The sequence below is a fragment of the Drosophila montana genome, unplaced genomic scaffold (genome assembly GCF_035044405.1).
Source record: "Drosophila montana isolate Dmon_TW-CO22-7 unplaced genomic scaffold, ASM3504440v1 contig_1687_1, whole genome shotgun sequence".
NCBI lineage: Eukaryota > Metazoa > Arthropoda > Insecta > Diptera > Drosophilidae > Drosophila > Drosophila montana.
This window is the reverse complement of record NW_026996616.1, coordinates 131443-150217: the sequence shown is the minus strand read 5'-3', so window position 1 is coordinate 150217 and position 18775 is coordinate 131443. Positions and strand designations below refer to the sequence as shown.

Sequence of the window (18775 nt, the reverse complement as noted above, 5' to 3'; positions counted from 1 at the left end):
TCCCCCCACCCCCCTCCTCTCTACGGCCTTTTTGCTTCCACAACCATCTGCTGCACTCTGCCACGCCCACATGCTTGCAGCTGTCCACACGACCTAATAAAATAGCCGTTAGGCGCCAAAACCAGCCAAACAAATGAAATGATTTCAATTTTGTATATATGTGTGTGTGTGTGTGTGTGTGTGTGTGTGTGTGTGTGTGTGTGTGTGTGTGTGTGTGTGTGTGTGTGTGTGTGTGTGTGTGTGTGTGTGTGTGTGTGTGTATTGCATGCTGCAGCTGCAAGACTTTAAGGCTCAGCAGCTGCTTCCGCTAAACTTCATATAAAGCTCGCTGCGCTTTGCCAATGCTGCAAAAACTGTAAAGTTTCAGCTGCAGCTGATTGAGTAAAAGGAAAACCAAGTCGACTCTCAAATACCCTTTTTTGCTCACTATAAATTAAATTTCGAACCGGAAAACCGAACTGAACTATATTTGGGGTACAAACATTTTGGATCTAAACATTAAACATATAAAAAATTTGAATGAAATGAAATTTTTTGGTATATTAATTATTTTTCGACCGATTTGAAGATTTCACATTTAGGATAGATTCAAGCGAAAAATTGTCTGTGAATGTGTATTCGAATGCGTGTATTTTCATTAACAATCATTGCTAACATTTCGAATGAGCCTGCATTCCACTTTGTGGCATCCTTTTGTTGCCAAAATAAACAAAAATGCAAAGTTGGTTCTTGAGCTGGTTATGCAAATAGAACTGGAAACATTCAGTTGTCATTCAATTCAATGTCAATTCACAATCACATTTTTCACATATCACATTTTGTCAAATCAATGACATTTTGCCGTTATTCGCTTTGCCACAATTTGCAACTGCTTTTTTTTTTGTTTTGTTTTGTGACTAATCAAGTATTTGAATTGTTCTTCTTCACAGTATGCAAGTGCAATACACACACACACACACGCACACACACACACACACACACACACATTTATTATGCAAATTCTCGTGTAGAGACTCAGCAACAAAAGCTGCTTGCTCTGTCACCCCCCAACTCTCCAGGCTGCATCTTCGCTTCGCTTACCCCCACCCCACCCCCCCCCCCTCCTTCCACCTCCCCCCTCCCTCGCTCACCATTTTGCATTGCAAGCCGGAATTTCTTTGAATTTGTAGCCCGTGCGAGCGCGCAACTCTTTTATTTACATAGCTTTAATTTGTATTTGTTTTGCACATTAAAAATTACAGTTAAGGGCCTGCTGCTGGGTTAGCCAGAGTGGTGGTGGGGGTGGGGGAGGGAAAGGGGGAGGGGGAGAGGGGAAGGGGGAATGGCTTGCAGAGCAAATGCATTTCGTTTCCATGCAAATGCCAGCGCAGGCAGCTCGAGCTGAGGCCGTCGACGTTGACAATGAAACTGCGCGTTGGTCCGCAGGTAGCAAACGGGGCGAATTGGAGGGGGTGGGGGAGGGGGTTGTGTACGTTTGTGTGTGTGTGTGTGTGTGTGTGTGTGTGTGTGTGAAGGTAAACTTTGAGTGCCAACAAAACTCACAGCCAAAAAGACGCAGCCAGAGGCAAAGTAGACAAAAAGTAAAATTTTGTTGTCAGAGGGTTAAAGTGTGGTGTTGAGGGGGGGGGTGGGGGGGGTTAAGAGCTGCGCGGGGGCGGGTCGCTCCCACCGTTATCCGGGTTCTACGGACTACCGGGTACTTGCAGCTGTGAAATTTGCATAAGCAATTACGAAAGCGTTGCCAAGACACAAGCCGGCAGCAGGCGCTGCGGCGAATTGGAGGAGGAGGAGTGCTTGCGGGTGGAAGGGAGCATGGAGTGGGGAGCAGCAAAGAAGATGCAGAGCGAGTCAACATTGTCGCCAGCGCAGCGACGTCTGCTTCTGCTTGCATCCAGTCTGGGACTGACGTGGTCTGTGGATGATGCTTGTGGCTTGGCGGAGGGGTGGCGGGTGCCGGAGAGATTGTGTCTCTTTTTTTCTTTTTTTTGGGGTTAGGGTCGTTAAGGGAGGGGGGAGGGGGGGAGCATTGACAGACGCCGGTGTTAGGGTGCTCGCTGGCTAAGTGCGTTGCACAAATTTGCATCGACAACAACTTTGTTGCACCTGAGCGAAAGAAGAAGCAGCGGCAGTAGCAAACGGTTGCAATTGTTAACCTCAAAATATGCGCAGACAGTAAAAGCAATTATCAGGAATATTACGTTAATCTACGTACCAGATACGTAGACGAAGGCTGAGCAGAAGAGTGTAAAGCAAGAACAAAGATTCAAGCTCATTAAAAATTAAAAAAATAGTAAATGCAAGTAACAATAAAAAATAAAGTTAAGCTTAAAAAAAAAAGCAGCTAAACAATTCCTTAAAGTAACAGGAACAAATATGTAGGTTTATTTGAAAACACAAATAGGAAAGCACACGTACACATACATACATACATATATTTAATGGCAGCCTTACGTAATGTGCAAGAAACAGAAGAGAAAGAGGAAGCAGCAGCGCTTGACGTTAATTTCTTACGTCGCGCGACGATTTTGCGGCACTATCGTTAAGTGGAAATCTTGAATGTCAAATCTTAACTACCATCCGTTTCGATTTCTAATGGCTCTCATTTAAGTGTTGTTGTTGCCGCTGCTGCTGCTGCTGCTGTTGCTGCTGCTGCTGCTGGTCTGTCGCTCATTTGAGAAGCAACGGAAAATGCCGCAAAAGCAAAAGGCAGCAGCTTTGTGCAAAGGGGGGGGGGGGGGTTGGGGGCGTTTAGTTTTATGGGCGAGAGCGAACGTTGACCACAGGCACAGGCAAAAGTCGTGTTGCGCTGCCCTGTACCCCCCCCCCCCGCATTGAAAAACGGGGCATACGGTTTCTCGGCAACAGTGTGTAACAGGCAGCAGCAAACGTCTGCGAGCGCGTGTGTGTGTGCATAGCAGAAAATGCAAATGCTTGCTACAGGGTAACAGCGAGTCGAGCACTCTCGACTAGCGCACTCTTGTTATTGGCATTACCTATGGGGTGGTTAGATTGGGCTAAGCATTGGTGTAGCTGTTGTTGTTATTGCCAGGCAGCTGCTGACGCTGCATATGTGCAATAAGAGAAAGAGCAAAACGCTGTAGAGGGAGAGGGAGAGGGAGAGGGAGAGGGAGAGAGAGAGGGCAAAGGAGCAGAAATGCAGCAACAGCAGCAGCTGCTGCCAAAGGGGGTGGACATAGCCCAGCCCCTATGCGCCTTTATGCCCATATCTATGCAACGTAGGCAGCTGCAAAATGTTTGCCATTGTATTGCACCAACACGCATTCACACACGCAAACACACACACACACACACACACACACACACACATACATGCACATCATCAACTGGTCATTGTTGTTGTGGCTGCTGCTGCTGCTGCACGCACTCATACATATGCACGGACTAATCAACATAGCTGAGCACACGCTCGCTTGCTCGCTCTAACTGTAACACACACACACGCACACGCACATCTATACACACTTACACAGAGAGAGTACGCAGCGAATTCGACAGTTGAAATCGCTTTGCACGTTTAATTGGCTGCGTCTGCCAATCAACACGAATCGTTGACGCGCTCGCCCTGCTTCTTCGTTTCTTTCACTGCGACGGCAATTGCAGTCACCGTTGCCGTCGCCTTCGCAGTCGCAGTCGCAGTTGCCGACGCATTTACATTGCAGTCAGCTGCTGCTGCTGCACCCGCTCGCCCGTTCGCCCGCTCTCCCAGTGAGTCCATTAGGCGCCTAATGAGCGCGCACTAACACAGTCGCACTCGAGCGCAATTGCCAAAGCTATCAACAAGTTTGAAGCGGCGCCGCAACAAGTTTTGAGAATTAACAAGTAAGAACGGCTGCCAACGACTGCGCCATACTCTATTAACAGTGTAAGTCAGCCGGTGAAGTTTACGCTTGACCTGAATTTAACTGACTGTAACCCCAAAGCAGTTGCCTTCCAACTGTGCCCTAGGCACATTATACTGTTCCTTCCGATTGTCAGCCCAACAGCAAGAAAGAGATGGCGCCAAGCCAAAATACCCGTTGTCACTTTGTGTACAGAGTATAAAGTGCATTTCATTTTGCCGCAAAGCTTAGCACACTTTGCTGCCAATTCAATTTTCGCCCCTGTTAACGGGGCGCTGTTAATGTAAAAATGTAAAAACTGCTGCAAAAATTTATATATATATATATATGTATATATATATAACATATGTATTTATATTTAAAATGCAAATTTAAAAGTGCTTCGAGACCAAATTATGCGCTGGGTTATTTTTATGCAAATTTCAACTATTGAAATGAAAAATAATAATAATAATAATAAAAATTGCAATCACGCTGCCAATATCAGAGGCGATAAGCGAATTGCTAATTAAAACATGCACAATAAACGCAATTTCACAACAAGCCGCCGAGCGCTCCGCCCCCCCCCCCCCCCCCCCTCGCTGCAGCCCTCGCTGCAGCCCTGGTCATTGCAATTTAACGGCAATTTTATTATAGATTCACATTATGCATATATGTATGTATGTATTTATTTATATTAATTTCGCTCTCTTTATTTTCCCTTTCGTTTTCGCACGCCTTTCAGATCGCCATCAGCAGCGCCGTCAACGTCAGCGTCAGCGTCAACGCTGTTGTCGCCAGCTAACGGACACAGTTCAAAGTGAGCAACAATTACAACAACAACAACACGAACAAAGCGCCCTCTGCCGCTGCAGCAGCAGCAGCAACAACAAATCATAAGAAACTTCAGCCCAACGGCCATTTGAAGCAACGCCCGGGCCCCCCCCCCCCCCACCTCTCAAGTTTTTGTTTTCAATTTGAATTCGCCTTTGGCTAAAGAACGTCAGCGTTGCGTTCGCTGCAGCAGCAAAAACAGCTGGTAAGTTTTTAACAGCCCCTCAATCTCTCCATAACCCATTCCTTTGCACTTTGCGAACTTTTCTTATGCATTACATACACAGCAATTTCCCATTACATTTATCTTTATATATACATATGTATATCTATCTATATATAGCTCTATATTTTAACAGCACTTTACTTTTAATTGCGCGCTCTCCCACTCACACACTCACCCACTCCCCCCCCCCCCTCTCGCCCATCGCTCTCAAAAAAAAATAACGTTGCTGTCAGCTTGCAAAAATTTCCTTTCTTTAAAATTTCGTTTCCTTTGCATATGCCCTTTCACGCCAAGCATATGCACTTTAGCAAGCTGTTTGGGTATATTTTGTATAAAGAAGTTTTACGTTATTTTCTTTATATAGTTTCTATATCTAAAAGTATGCTGATAACTTGGCATATATCATATGCTTATATGACATATATATAAGCTTCTCTGCTGTCTTCAATTTGAACAGTTTCCCCATTCAATTTACTCATAACTGTTCTCAGATATCATTCTGGGGCATATTTCTCCAAGTTCTTGAACATTTTCCTACGAGCATTTTCCATTCAGCTGAGATCAACTCAGTTAACCAATAACTGCTCCCATATCATCTTATATAAGGACTTATACTCGAGCATAACTACTACTACTAAAGAAATAGAACATCGTGATGTACCATATAGATATATATATATATATCTATCGTATTATATAACACTCTTTAAATAAATGGAAAATTGTTCCATTTGATATTTTCTGGAAAGATCGTGATGTATTTCTCTTTGGACAGTTATATCGTATACCATCATATGTATATATATAAATATATCTATATCTAAGTATTTTTGTATTTTTCTTAAATAGTTAGAACCAGCTTTGCGATATTTATCAGTTCGACTTTCTACGCGCTTCTTTTTTCAGTTTTCCGTTTATTTTCTTGCCTCTTTTTTTTTTGTTATTTCTTCCTCCGTTATGCACTCTTCAAAGTTCTTCAATCACTTCGTGGCAGCAATTTCGCATTCGAATTGGAAATATCAGCCAATTGACCCCGCCCCCCGCCCCCATTTCCGCCGCCCCCTTTTGTTGGCACTTTGCGCTGTTTGCGCCGCCGGCCAAAAGATTTTCCCCAATTTATTTTATTGCTCGTGTTGCCGTTTGCATTTAGCTTTAAATTAATTCATGCCCCCAAGTATCTTTTGTAGCTGTCTGCAGTCTGCAGCTGCCCCTCCCCCTAGCCCCACCAACTGGATTCCGCCCCTCGATCAATGCATTTGCCAGCTCCTCCTCCTCCTTTGGGGCTCCGGGCCGAAATGCCTTTGATGTGTTGATTGTTGTTGTTGGTCAATCGTCGGCAACCTCAAATGCATTTTCCCTGAAAAAGAGATGAAGTGTAATTAAATGAATGTCTGCATAGATATTAGCAAATGTCTATTGATTGACATCAGTCATGATTGACATGACAATAGGAAAGCTTTTGCACATTTTGTCCGAACTGAACGAATATTGTGAATCGAGACTTGATTTTTATGGGATAATTGTGCTAGTTATTCGATTTTGTATTTGATTTATTTTTTATTATACAACAATTTTTATCATCAATCATGATTGAGCTGCCGAAACTTTCAAACAATGCACTTCACTATGGGCGTAAAACAATGCGTACGCATTGAGACAAAGGGTTTTGTAATTACTTTAAATATTCCTTGCAAATTGTTTTTTGTATTCGCTTTGCCCAAATTGATTGACATCAATCGTGATTGACACGTAGCGGCATAATGAAAATGCAACGCATTCAAACTAACTGATCGTGAGTTTTGATTTGTGTATTTTTTAATATTTCTTTAATTCTTTAAAGGTTCACTTGAACAAAGCTCAGCTGCAGCTGTTTTTCTTTGTTCTTTTGCACCGGTTCATTTGAACTGAGTTCAGTTCCGGCTGATTTCTGTGGCTTGATTTGAACTGAACTCAGCTCCAACTTAAGTTGCTGACATTTTGTCAACTATTAATACTAGTTCTTATGAACCAGGTTCAGTTCCAGTGCCAGTTCCAGTTCCAGTTCCGATTGCGCTTGGGAATTTCGCTTGCTTTCGAAACTGATTTTGTTTCTTTATACTTTATTCGTAGCTGCAACTGGAGTTCCTGGTATTTTTGTTCATTTGCACTGGTTCATTTGAACTAAGTTCAGTTCCAGCTGATTTCTGTGGCTTGATTTGAACTGAACTGAGTTCCAACTGCAGTTGCTTAACTTTTGCATCTATTAATACTAGTTCATCTGAACCAAGTTCAGTTCCAGTTCCAGTTCCAGTTCCAGTTCCAGTTCCATTTCCAGTTGCACCTGAAACTTTTGCATCCTTTTTGAAACTGATTTTCTTTTCTTTTCCTGTCTTCTTTATGTTCTTGATTCATTGTTTGTTCTGTTTATCGCATCGTTCGCTTTGATCTGTTCTTCTGCTCTGCTTCTTCTGCTATGCATATTCGCACGTCGCAGCCGAAGGTCCGTTTCCGTTTCCGGTTTCTGCTTACATGACCTTGAGTCGCAGTTGCCTGTTGCCGCTCGACCCCGCCCCCAATTCGCCCACAGCTCATTTGGAAGCGGCAGACAGGCAAATGTTTTATGACCCCCCCCCCTCCCCCAACCCCTGCCGGGTGAAAGGCCAAAAGTTTGGCAAGGTCAAAGCCCAAATTGCGCTCATTTTCAGATTCATTTGAACAGGCCAAAATGTTGTTTCGGCTGTTGCTCGGCTGCGTGGCCTGCATTTAAAATATGTTCATTACAAAATGTTTGCCCCTTTACACACGCACACACACACAGTCACACACACACACACACACACCCAAGAGAACCTTTAGCTGTTGGTTGAGCCTTTTGGCCTGGCACAACAATTTGTGTGTTTTTTTTTTTGGCATTTTATTAGTAAATTTATTTTGCAATCACACACACACACCCTCCCCTCCCCCTCCCCTCCCCACCCCTGCTCTGATTCTGCATGAGCATAGCTGGGAAAAACTATTTCCGGCATTAAATTGTCTCTCGGCTGCCTCGACATTAACCAATACAACCCCTTGGTCTACACCCCACACTTACCCCTTCCCCCCGTCGCCACCCCGCCACCCCTCAAACAGTTAACCCCTTGCAGAGGGGCTTGTGCTCCTGTTTGGACCATTTAAATGCTTTTTGCATTTACATCCGCACACAGAGACGCCCACACACACACACAAACACACACACTCAAATATGTACATAGTTTAGTTGCATTTTGTGTGTGTGTGTGTGTGTGTGTGTGCGTGTGTGTGTATCGTCAATTGAGTGCTCTGATTTCTGTAGCTGATTTCATTTCGAATCGAAATCGAAATTGAAATTGGAACAGTTTTTCGTTGGAAATTTAGTTGCTCGCCTTTTCATCAGTTTCGATTACCACACACACACACACGCCCACACTCACACGCCTACGCACACACCTACGCACACACCTACGCACACACACACGTGTGCAAGTTTTCGCTTGTTGCTTTGCATACCCTGTAAACACGGCAGCTTTGTCGCCTGACACCTCTCCAAAAGCTGTAAACTGAGCAATTAAACAAACCAAAGCGACCAAGTTTGGGATGTATGTGCTCCTAAATACCCTGGAATTCTGAAACTTTACTCTTATTTTCTCTAGTTTAGCCTTATAGTTATTTAACGCGCACATATATAAAGTTTAGGGGTACATGTATATACCCTAGTTATTTTGCAGTTATCACTTGTGTATATGTGTATAATTGATGTGTGCCATTCGAGAGCCTTCACAACTCTTCACAGGGTATGTAGCAAGTCACTACTCATAACTTATAGCTGCTTTTATGGACATGCCGCAATAAAATGGAACAGTTAGCATGCTCGTAAATAGCTTCCAGCTATCAAACCTTATTACAGGGTATCCCATGGTCGAAGCTCATTGACAAGCAACTTTAAGCTAGTTCTAACTGCATTAGACCAATCAAATAATGTTTGATATATATTAACCGATATTTATAAAAACAAAAGAAACTTTTTACAGGGTATATTTAAGTCGACCACAAACATAGGTTTATCATTTAATAGTTGGCCCATTTCTTTTGGCTGCAGCTGCATTAATTCGTCAATCAATCAGTCGAAAAATATTTTCTCCAGGGTATCTTACAGTCGGGCAGCATTGATTCCAAGTCAAGATATGCCCAAGCAGAGCCAGCTTAACAAATGCAAAGTATTTAAACAAACGCCTGACTTTAAATATTCGTTCATTTCTCAAAAAGAAACTTATTACAGGGTATCTGGCTAGTCTAAGACTAAAAGCAAATGGCCGCATATTCGAGTTTCGCCTTTGCTTTCGCTTTTACTTTTTTCTTATCTCGCAGCCAACATCTTAAACCCTGAGCGCGCAACCTTTTGATAAAGTTCATGAAAAATGCGACGGCCTATGGAAAATGCATAATTTATTCCCAGATTTTCAGATGCGGAGTGTGCGGGTGTGTGTGTGTGTGCGTGCGGGTGTGTGTGTGTGTGTGCGGGTGTGTCTCTATATCGTGTATTGGTTAAATCGTGATGTTGTAATTGACCATTTTTATGGCCAGCTTGTCAGATAATTGCTTTTGGCTTAGAGGGGACGGTCGTTCGCTTGCGATTGTGGAAGGGGGGGGGGGGGGGGGGAGTCGAATGTGCGCGTTGGTTCGAATTGCGTTTTGTTGTTAATTTGCTTGCCACGCACGTGCCGAGCGCATTGTTCATGGGATTTACAAAAGAATAATGTTCTGTTTTTGCGTGCCACAAAGTACACGCACACACACACACACGCACACACACACACAAGCGCACACACGCACAACAATCGCACTTGCAGCTGCAGCTGCTTTTGGTTGTGGGTGGACGCATTACATCATTCACTTTTTCATACAACTTTTGGTACAGTTCCGTTTTGTTGCACTGCAATTTCGTGCAGTTGCAGCTAATATCCGCCGTTATCGATATTGTTATCGATATTGTTATCGATTTCCTTACAGTTGGTGTATTTGCTGCTGTTGCTTGTAGTAAGTGATTGCTGTTGCCTTGCATATTTGGCTACTTTTTCGTGGAGCTCAAAATAGCTAAAAATAGCTATCGATATCGATATTGTTATCGATTTTCTCATACTCTTTGGTTATCGTTGCAGCTGTTGTTGCAGAGTGCAAGAACAAACGGATCTTAGCTTAGGGCTTGGTTCAGCTTGAGCTGATATTCGATGTCGATATCGATATATATATTTATCGATGCTTGTGTTGTTATCGAGCTAACAGTTTTGGTTGCCATTGTTGAATCGAGTGATATGCAGCTCGGTCATTTCTTCAGCGCTTTAAGTAATCGATAACTTTTATCGATATACATAGTTATCGTTGCTGTTCTTATGGATATGCCTGCTGCTGTTGCGGCAAAAACTTACTTAATCTAGACTCCAGTTGAATGTCAGCTAGTAATCGCTATCGCTATCGATATCGATATCGTTGTTATCGTTATCGTTATCGTTATCGTTATCGCTTTTGTTGTTGCCGCTGTGCTCGCGTCGCCATTGCTCCAAAATGCGTTTCTTCTGATTGAACCAATGACTCGGACGCAAACCCGCAGCTGTTGTCGATTGTCCAGCTTCCTCTTGGACCCGTTCCCGTTCCCGCTCCCGTTCCCGCTGCCTGTGCCGCTTGGGCTGCACGCTGCCGGCCTCCAAGTCGGCCTCTCTGTCATGCTTGGAACGCTTTTTGGCTTTCTTGGCCTTCTTCGACTTGGATTTGTGCTTGTGGCGATGCTTGCGCTCCTGCTGCTGCTCGCTCGACTCGGGCTCGTTTAGGACAGGCATGCTGGGCAGTTGCTGCAGTTGCTGTTGCTCCTCCTGCCTCCCATTTTGCGCCTGCGATTCCGCCATATCCAGTTCCATCTTCTCAACCATTTGGCCCAGCGCCTGCGCCTCCATTTGCATCTCCATGCGCTGATTGCGTTTCTGGACACGTTTGGCAACATCTTCGGCATCCACCCAGTTGTCTCTTGTTGTTGCTGTTGCTGTTGCTGTTGCTCGCCTCGAATTGTATCTCTCCATTTGCCGCTTAGCTTCTATGTGTGTGGCTCGAACGCGCGTTGTTGACGCGTTCTGAACGCGCCCAGAACTGTCTGGCCCGAGCTCGGTGCGGAGCGGCTCTGCCTATCATCAGCTGCCCAGACGCTCGGGGCTGGCCCGCTCTTGCCCCAGCTGCCGATCGGTTCGAGCGAGCGAGTCTGCCGCCCTCTTTGGCTGATTCATCGAAAACCCCTTGCCGCCCACCCCCCTTCCCCCCCCCTTTGCATGCACGCCTCTGTCTTGCTCCGCACTCGATATGTCGAATGCAAGCGAAAACATTTGCTTGATATTCGCCCAGTTGTCATACCCTGTACGCGCTGAGAATGGGCATATTGTCTTGCTGCGAGCGTAGAGAATATATATACATATCAGCTGAGCCGGCTTCTCTTAGATCACCTTTTCGATAACTGCTTCATGTTACTCAATATCGATTAATATCGATTTTCAGTCTCTCTCATTTTAAGGCATGTCTTTGAGCACTAAAGAGCTAGCGATACTTCTTCTGGAGTGTAGCTTCTCTTATGTTATGTTCAACCAGTTACCGCTTCGATAACTACACTATTTTTCTCAAAATCGATAAATATCGATTATGTGCCTCTGCTTCCGTTTAGCATATCTCTGAGAACTAAAGAACTGCTGACTTTTGAAGATTGTATTGTCTCTTATATCATGCTCAAAATAATTTTAGCTTTTCGATAGCAGCGCCATGTTATACAAAATCGATAAATATCGAATTTCAACCAGAGTCTCTTGCTTCGCACGTCTCTAATAACTTAAGAGCTGTAGATGCTTCTTCCGGAATTTAGTTTCTTTTATGCAGAATTGCATTTACTTCTTGATAACTTGTCTATTATTCTCAAAATCGATAAATATCGATTGCAGCATTTGTTGAGTATAGTTGGGTTTTACTGGATATCTGGCAATCGTGCACGCTCAGTTGTCGTTTTCATTTTATTGAATCTGCACAAATTTGCAAAACAAAAACATTTCAAGTCGAAGAATTCGTTAGAAACTTGTCGCATTCCCATCAAAACTGTCTGTCGACTGTGACAAAAAAGCAAAGGAAACTCAACATTCTGCAATTGTCCAGTGCATTGCGCGCAACGCGGGCCAAAAAAAAACACAGAAAATGCTTAAAGCAAATGCCACAACTCGGCCTTTAAAGTGAACATGGAGGTGTGTGTGTGTGTGTGAGTGTCAAGTAGAAAAAGTGACCAAAGGCAAATGAATATAAGCTTAGGCTTGGGCCTTAAACAAGCTGCTGCTGCTCACGTCAAGTAATCAACATGCTGTTGACTAATCAAAGCGAACTTTACTGTAGAAAAAGTGACCATGGAGGACTCGCGAAGGCCATAGAATATCCAAACATCGAAGTTAAGTATTCTTGGAGTCGAATTTTGCATCAGTTAAGTGAAAGCAAAGCTAAAAGTAACCACTAAAGAAGTTTACTTCCCAAAAAAAGTGACCATGGAGGACCTGTGAATGCAATTGAGAGTCCAAGCTGCTTTGTATGACCAGGCAGAAACTTTCGTTCGAGTTTAGTGATACAAAATAAACAATTTGTGATTTGCTCGAGAAAAAGTGAACATGGAGGACGTCAAAAATCAGCATAGCAACAATAATTAATAATGGCTGGCGCTGAAAATGGAAGGCATCAATAAATATAAGTGAAAGCAATAAGAAATCGTAGCCTAAAAAGAACTTAAAGCCAAGCATGTGAACATGGAGGACACGTTTGTGTTAAATAAAAGTATTAACGTGTCTAAAGCTGCCATGGATCAACTTCTCGGCCCGACTCTGTCTTAACTTTGTCATCAAATCAGGTAAAAGAAATAGCAAAATGTTAGTTGAGACAGAGTACACGACCAAAATGTGACCATGGAGGACCTGAAAGTGTTAATAAAGCCTGCAAGTGCAACAAGTGAAAAAATTAAAAGCAATTCAAAATGGGAAGCACTCAGCCAATAAACCCGGACAAACATGGAGAACAAAAAAAAAAAAAACAGCTTAACTGAAAAAAGTGCCCAGTGCGACAAATTTCACATAAAGTGACCATGGAGAACACGCCAAAACATAAGCCACATAAGCCTATCACACTCAAGACGCACTTCCTTCCATTGCATTAATCGCTGGCGCCCAACGTGAGCTAAGACAAAAAATTGCAGAACAATTAAATGTTCTTGGTGCAGGGGCGTACAGGGGCGTGGCACTGCCAGGTATTAGGCTCAGGTAGAGCTCTCGGATTTCGACCAGAAGGCATTGAACTGGCGGCGAGCTCTTGACGCAATAAACAAACAAATAATGCATACGAAAAATATAAATAGCGGCCATTTTGTATCTACATATAAGAGCTTATCACACACACACACACACACGCACACCCTGTCTGAAAGTTGTTTATGGAATTCTTGTTGAAGAAAATGCCTTCGGCTTTTGACATCGTGTTATACCCTGTAAATAAAGCGGCATGCAGAGAAGGGCATTACGAAAGCCGTGAAAATGGCTGTGGAAAAGTATGAAAATGAAAATCTTAAAGGAAAAACGCTCGCCAACTATTTCAAGCTATCCAAATAGGAAGTGGGAGCTCCAACGGCAGCTAAGCTACCCAAGTGCTGCCCAGCTTTTAGCTCTCTCTCTCGTTCGACATGGACAGAGAAAAGGAATCACATAGCTAAAGCTAAAGTCTAGGCAAGAATCGTATCATAAAGGGAAAGCCTGCAGCAACATTTGTTGCCCACAGGGTATGTGCGCGTCGCGTGCCTTTGGTTAATGAGAGTTGAGTTTTGTTTATTGTTTTGCTTGTTTCTAGAGAAGAGCTAACGAATGAAATGTTGACAATCAACTGGAGCCAGACACATAAGGAGTAGGGCCTGCTACTAGACACTGGCTAGGCGTAGGGGCAGGGGGCAGGGGGTAGGGTGTAAGAGCAGAGGCCCGCTTCTTCCCGCCAGTAATACAATTATGGCCATAAGTGAGCAAATCAAGCTGAAACTTGAGCTGAAATACAGCTGAAAGCTGTATTCGACGAGCCCAAAGTCGAGCCGGAGCCGGAGCCCGAGCCGGAGCCGGAGCCGTAGCCGGAGCTCGAGCAGGTGTGAGCTGTTCATGGGAAACATCTTGAGAGCCGAGCCGAGCTGAGCCGCCAGGCTTTTTAGCTAAAATTATTAAATTCCGGCAAAGCGATTAAAAACAACACGGCGCAATTTGAGGATGGGCGGACTGTGCGTTAAAACAAATATTATTTAAGAGCTGGCAAAAAGTGAAAATGAAATTTGACAGGAACCGACACGAGGCACACGTTTCCTGCGGCCCGAGCCGCCGAGTCAACTCAGCTTGACGTGTGCCAAGCGTGGGGGCGGGGGGGTAAAGCGAAAATAACTTGGGAGGTAGCGCGAGGGTCGCGGGTCGCGAGGCAATCCAGCGTCGAAATCCAGCTGGGAGCCAAGTGGCTGTCACCAGGCGGGCGTCATCATTTGTATTGCCCTTGGGCCGGGGACAATGTGGAACGAACTACGTGATGGGCTTTGCAGCGCATAGCCAGGGGAACGCCATGGAAAGTGAAACAAACACAACTTATGAATACATAAAACAGATGATAAACAAATTACAAAAAAACCGTATGCCTTGGCCGGAAGAAGAAGTACCCTGCATAAAAGGAACAAAATGGGAAGTGGAACAGGGGAACAATGGCAAAGGGAAGAAGTACTTTGCATTAAAGGAACGAAATGGGAAGTGGAACAGGGGAACAATAAAGAACCGATTTCAAATAAACTGTAATTGTATGCAAAGAAGTTTAGGCCACAAGTGGAATGCAATGGAAACGGAACATTGTGTCTTGTAAAGTGCAAAGTTTCGGAAAACAGTTTTCAGTTTGTAATAACATCGTTATAAATGTCTGCTCAAGCAGTTCTGAGCTATTCCGAGCTGTTGGCGTCATGGGAACGCGATGGAAATGGAACAGCTATAAGTTACTTTTACATGGAGAACATGAATCCGTTGCAATTTTTTTGTTTATTTATAATAATTCATTTCATCTTGAATCAGTTTTTTATGGGAACGCACGAAATTGGAACCATGAAAGAGTTACACAAAGGGAATACAATGGAAACTATGGAACATAGTAATATCTAAAGCAAAGACATATGTGGAAAGCCTGCAATGCACAGATAAAGTCAGTTCTACGCGGGCACATGAGCATCCGCCATAGGAACGATTGGAATTGGAACAACATATAAGCTGCAATCGGCCTAAAAAATCGTTTGGCACTTATATTTTCCCTAAAAATTTCTAATGATATCGTATGGAATAGTACGCAGTAACCCAATGAAGAACATTGCAGGGTATTGCTAGGGTATACAAACTACGCTTAACAACATTTCTTGTGTGTGTGTGTGTGTGTGTGTGTGTGCGTGCGTGTGTAGGCATTCCCCTGAGGCCGAATTTAGGTATGTGAGGTCCGTTGAGTAGCTGAGCTTGGAAATGTCACAACTGATTCAAAGCGTGCGCGAATGAGCGCGAGGACCAGAGGATTCCGGATTCAGGATTCAGGATTGGGAACTTGAGGCTTGAGAGACGGGCCCCGATTAGTTGTGTGGCAGTTGTTGGCAGCTCATTGCCCCATGGGACAGGAAAAAAAAAATAAAGCGCCCCCAAAACAAGCGCCGACGAAACAAAAAAAAAAACAAAGAAAATTACAATTAGGCGAATTGGAATACTTTGGTTTAGTTTTGTTACGTTGCGTGTGGAGCGAGACGGAGTCGTAGGGGCAGGGAGGGAGGGGGGCCTGTGTTAATCGTATAGTGACCATATCGGAAATGTCGGCAATGCCATCTGACAACTGTCAACAGGGGAACAGCTTAAAGCTTAAAGCTGAAAGCTGAAAGCCTCTGGCCTCGAGCTGTGAGCTTAAGGCGCGCCTCTCTACGCGCTTCTCATGCCAGGCCCAAAAAGCAACTTGTAAACAAAATTTATCACTGACAATTTTTTTGCGTTTCTTTTCCTGTTTTTTGTTGCGCCAAATAAATAAGAAGACGACAAGCGACAACACGACAAAAGCGGCAGCTGCTTTCAAGTGGATTAAGAGGAAGCAGAGCAGAGCGGGAACCCAGGCGAGGGGCCAAGTGTGGGGTGCAGGGTGTGCGCCAGGTAACAGCAGCAGCAGCAGCAGCAGCTCTTAACTAATTAGCAAGGCTTTGCTTTTCATTTATTTAGGCGCATTAGCGAATCCTGTTTCCCCCCATTTGCTGCGGTCATTTGCCCAAAATGCGAGCGCTTTCCAAAAATAATGTCCTCTCCCCCCACCTAAACTCCCCCTACCATCCTCTGCTCCAGCTCCAGCATTTAGTGTGTCGTAGGACACCGTTCGGCTGATGAATGTGAAAAACATTTGGTATGCCTGTTGTGTGTTTCTTTCGTATTCCCATGGAGACGCCTTGCGGGCGCCTACTTTCAAAATTGAAATCAAGCTAAAATAGGAAATAGGAAGAAGATCAAATAGCCTTGTCGTGTAATCATAGTTGGGAAGTATGTGGGCCAATGACAACGAGCAATAGGAATAAATAATTAAGTAAATAAATAGAATGAATGTGGAAATAAATAAATAAAAGGCTGCTTACAACATAATTGTAATGCGCGTTGTAAATAAATGCGGAGTCTATTAAAAATGTATCCATATCAAATATATATATAAATATATTTGCATTACGGATTCGAACTGATTCGATTCGAAGCTGGTTCAATTCGAAGCTTGTTTGATTCGAAGTTGGTTCGATTCGAAGCTTGTTCGATTCGAAGTTGATTCAATTCGAAGTTGGTTCGATTCCAACTAGTTTGATTCGAAGTTGGTTCGATTCTAACTAGTTCGATTTGAAGGTCGTTCGATTCGAAGTTGGTTCGATTCGAAGCTGGCTTGCAGCATTATTATACCTAAATGCACGGGTTGGCTATCTTGAAGAATTGAACTCCAAATCCGAAAGATTTTTCATATGGCAACTATATGATATATTGCTCCGATCCAGCGGAGTAACTTTCTACCTGCCACAAAAGGTTGTTTCTAAAAAGTTGAACCATATCGTCCCGCCCGTTGTTACGGATCAAGAATATATATGTTGAGAAACCTTAAATATTCCCTTTTCTAGAGCATAAGCGAAATATTTATGCCAACAGCGAATCATCGCCGAATGTATGCAGCTGGCTGGCAGCTTGCAATATCTGTTTATAACTTTATCTATCGCTATCTATATCTATATCTATATCTATATCTATATTTATATCTATATCTATATCTATATCTATATCTGTTTATATATACTAAGTATGATTATTCGACGAAGCGAAGCCGCGCTCTGGCACGCAAAAACATTCGAATGCGACAGGAAAGCGACTGCAGCAACGACAACAAAAAATGCATTCAATCAAAATGTGGAATATGATATTACACACACACACACACACACACACACACACACAGAGAGAGAGAGAGTGTGTAGGGTGTATTAAATGTCGCAATGCCTTCAATCGTTGTTGACGTTGACGCCAACTGTCAAAATTTTTTGGATAATGTTGGCGATGTTACCGATGTTGCGTGCCACAACAGTCGCTGCCAATAGTCAATGCACATGTACAAAATATATATAAAAAAAAAAAGGGGAAAGGGAGAGACGCGAAGACTTGTTTAGTTTAAAAGCTTTTTCAGAGCTGGAATAGAGAATGACTCGACAGTAAAGAGAAAAAGTTACGCATTCTTTTAGATACAGATATCATCTATAGTCCACATGGATTATGTTAAGCTGCAAAAGTTTGAAAGTTCAGCTTTTTAATCTTTACCTATCGAAATAGTGATGCCCAGGAAGAGAGATTATATATATATATATGTATATATGTAGTCAGCTGGATAATAATGATATATGTATATATAGATATATATATTTACATGCATATATTAAACTTTGTTGATTTGAAGACTTTAAAGCCCAGTTGGCGATATATATACTATATATAATATATATAGTATTACAAAATCTATTGGAGATATTGTAGATTGACTTTCGAGCTTAGCAAACCAAACTTTATAATCATGAAAAGGTTATATATAAAATATGCATATATATATATATATATATTTCGATGGATTTGTAGCCAGAATCCATGCTAGTTTCTTGACAATTTTACAGACTAAATAACGACAAAGTAACGATAAAGTACTCGGATATTCTCTCAACTTATGACATGGTACTCCTCGATCAACTCTCTCGACTCTCCGAACTACAGGGTTGCCACCTATATATATATATACATATATATATATATAGATATATATGTTTATATATATCTTGTTGTCAGGCCTTTCCCTTGGGAAACTCTTTGATTTTATGAACATGCTCTGCTTCTGTAACTAATACTTGGCCTTGCTTAGGCCCTGCCCAGCTACACAAATATACGCTACACATATGCATATATATACACATACATATGCATATATGCATTTATACAGGTAGTTATCTACGTGTGTTTACTGCATAGAAATATATATTAGATAACGCTCCGTAATTGACGGGGCGCGTCCACACATCAAAACTTTACCCAACGCCAGGGAGCGGGGAGCGTGGGACGGGGGGGCGGACGGGCAGCCATTTTAGAGTTACGGCTAACATTGGCTCCATAAAGAGACAACTCCCCCCCCCCTCCCCTCCCCCCAACAACTCCCTCGCGTGTGCGTGTGTGTGTGTTTGCCATTAGTTTCGATATCAGTTTTCTATATTTATTTCGCAACGTATCGCTTGGCATTTGGACAT

At 43.2% G+C, this 18775-nt stretch overlaps 2 protein-coding genes across 2 annotated transcripts in view; one reads left to right on the top strand and one right to left on the bottom strand.

Annotated features, from left to right (window-relative positions):
* Positions 1-18775, top strand: part of kek5 (kekkon 5) — a 240563-nt gene that overhangs the window by 185039 nt on the left and 36749 nt on the right. The window contains exon 3 of the mRNA XM_064700194.1: positions 4585-4878. The gene's annotated coding sequence lies outside the window, so the exon portion shown is untranslated. The remainder of the gene's footprint in view (positions 1-4584; positions 4879-18775) is intronic.
* Positions 5966-11015, bottom strand: LOC135440858 (protein SREK1IP1-like). The gene is made up of 2 exons (XM_064700236.1): positions 10320-11015; positions 5966-6256 (listed from the first exon to the last, which is right to left on the bottom strand). Exon 1 carries the CDS (start codon positions 10962-10964, stop codon positions 10347-10349), a length of 618 nt encoding a protein of 205 aa, XP_064556306.1. The 5' UTR covers positions 10965-11015; the 3' UTR covers positions 5966-6256; positions 10320-10346.

Coding starts and splice junctions, on each gene's coding strand:
- LOC135440858 (XM_064700236.1), bottom strand. CDS start 10,964: ATGGAGAGATACAATTCGAGGCGAGCAACAGCAACAGCAACAGCAACA.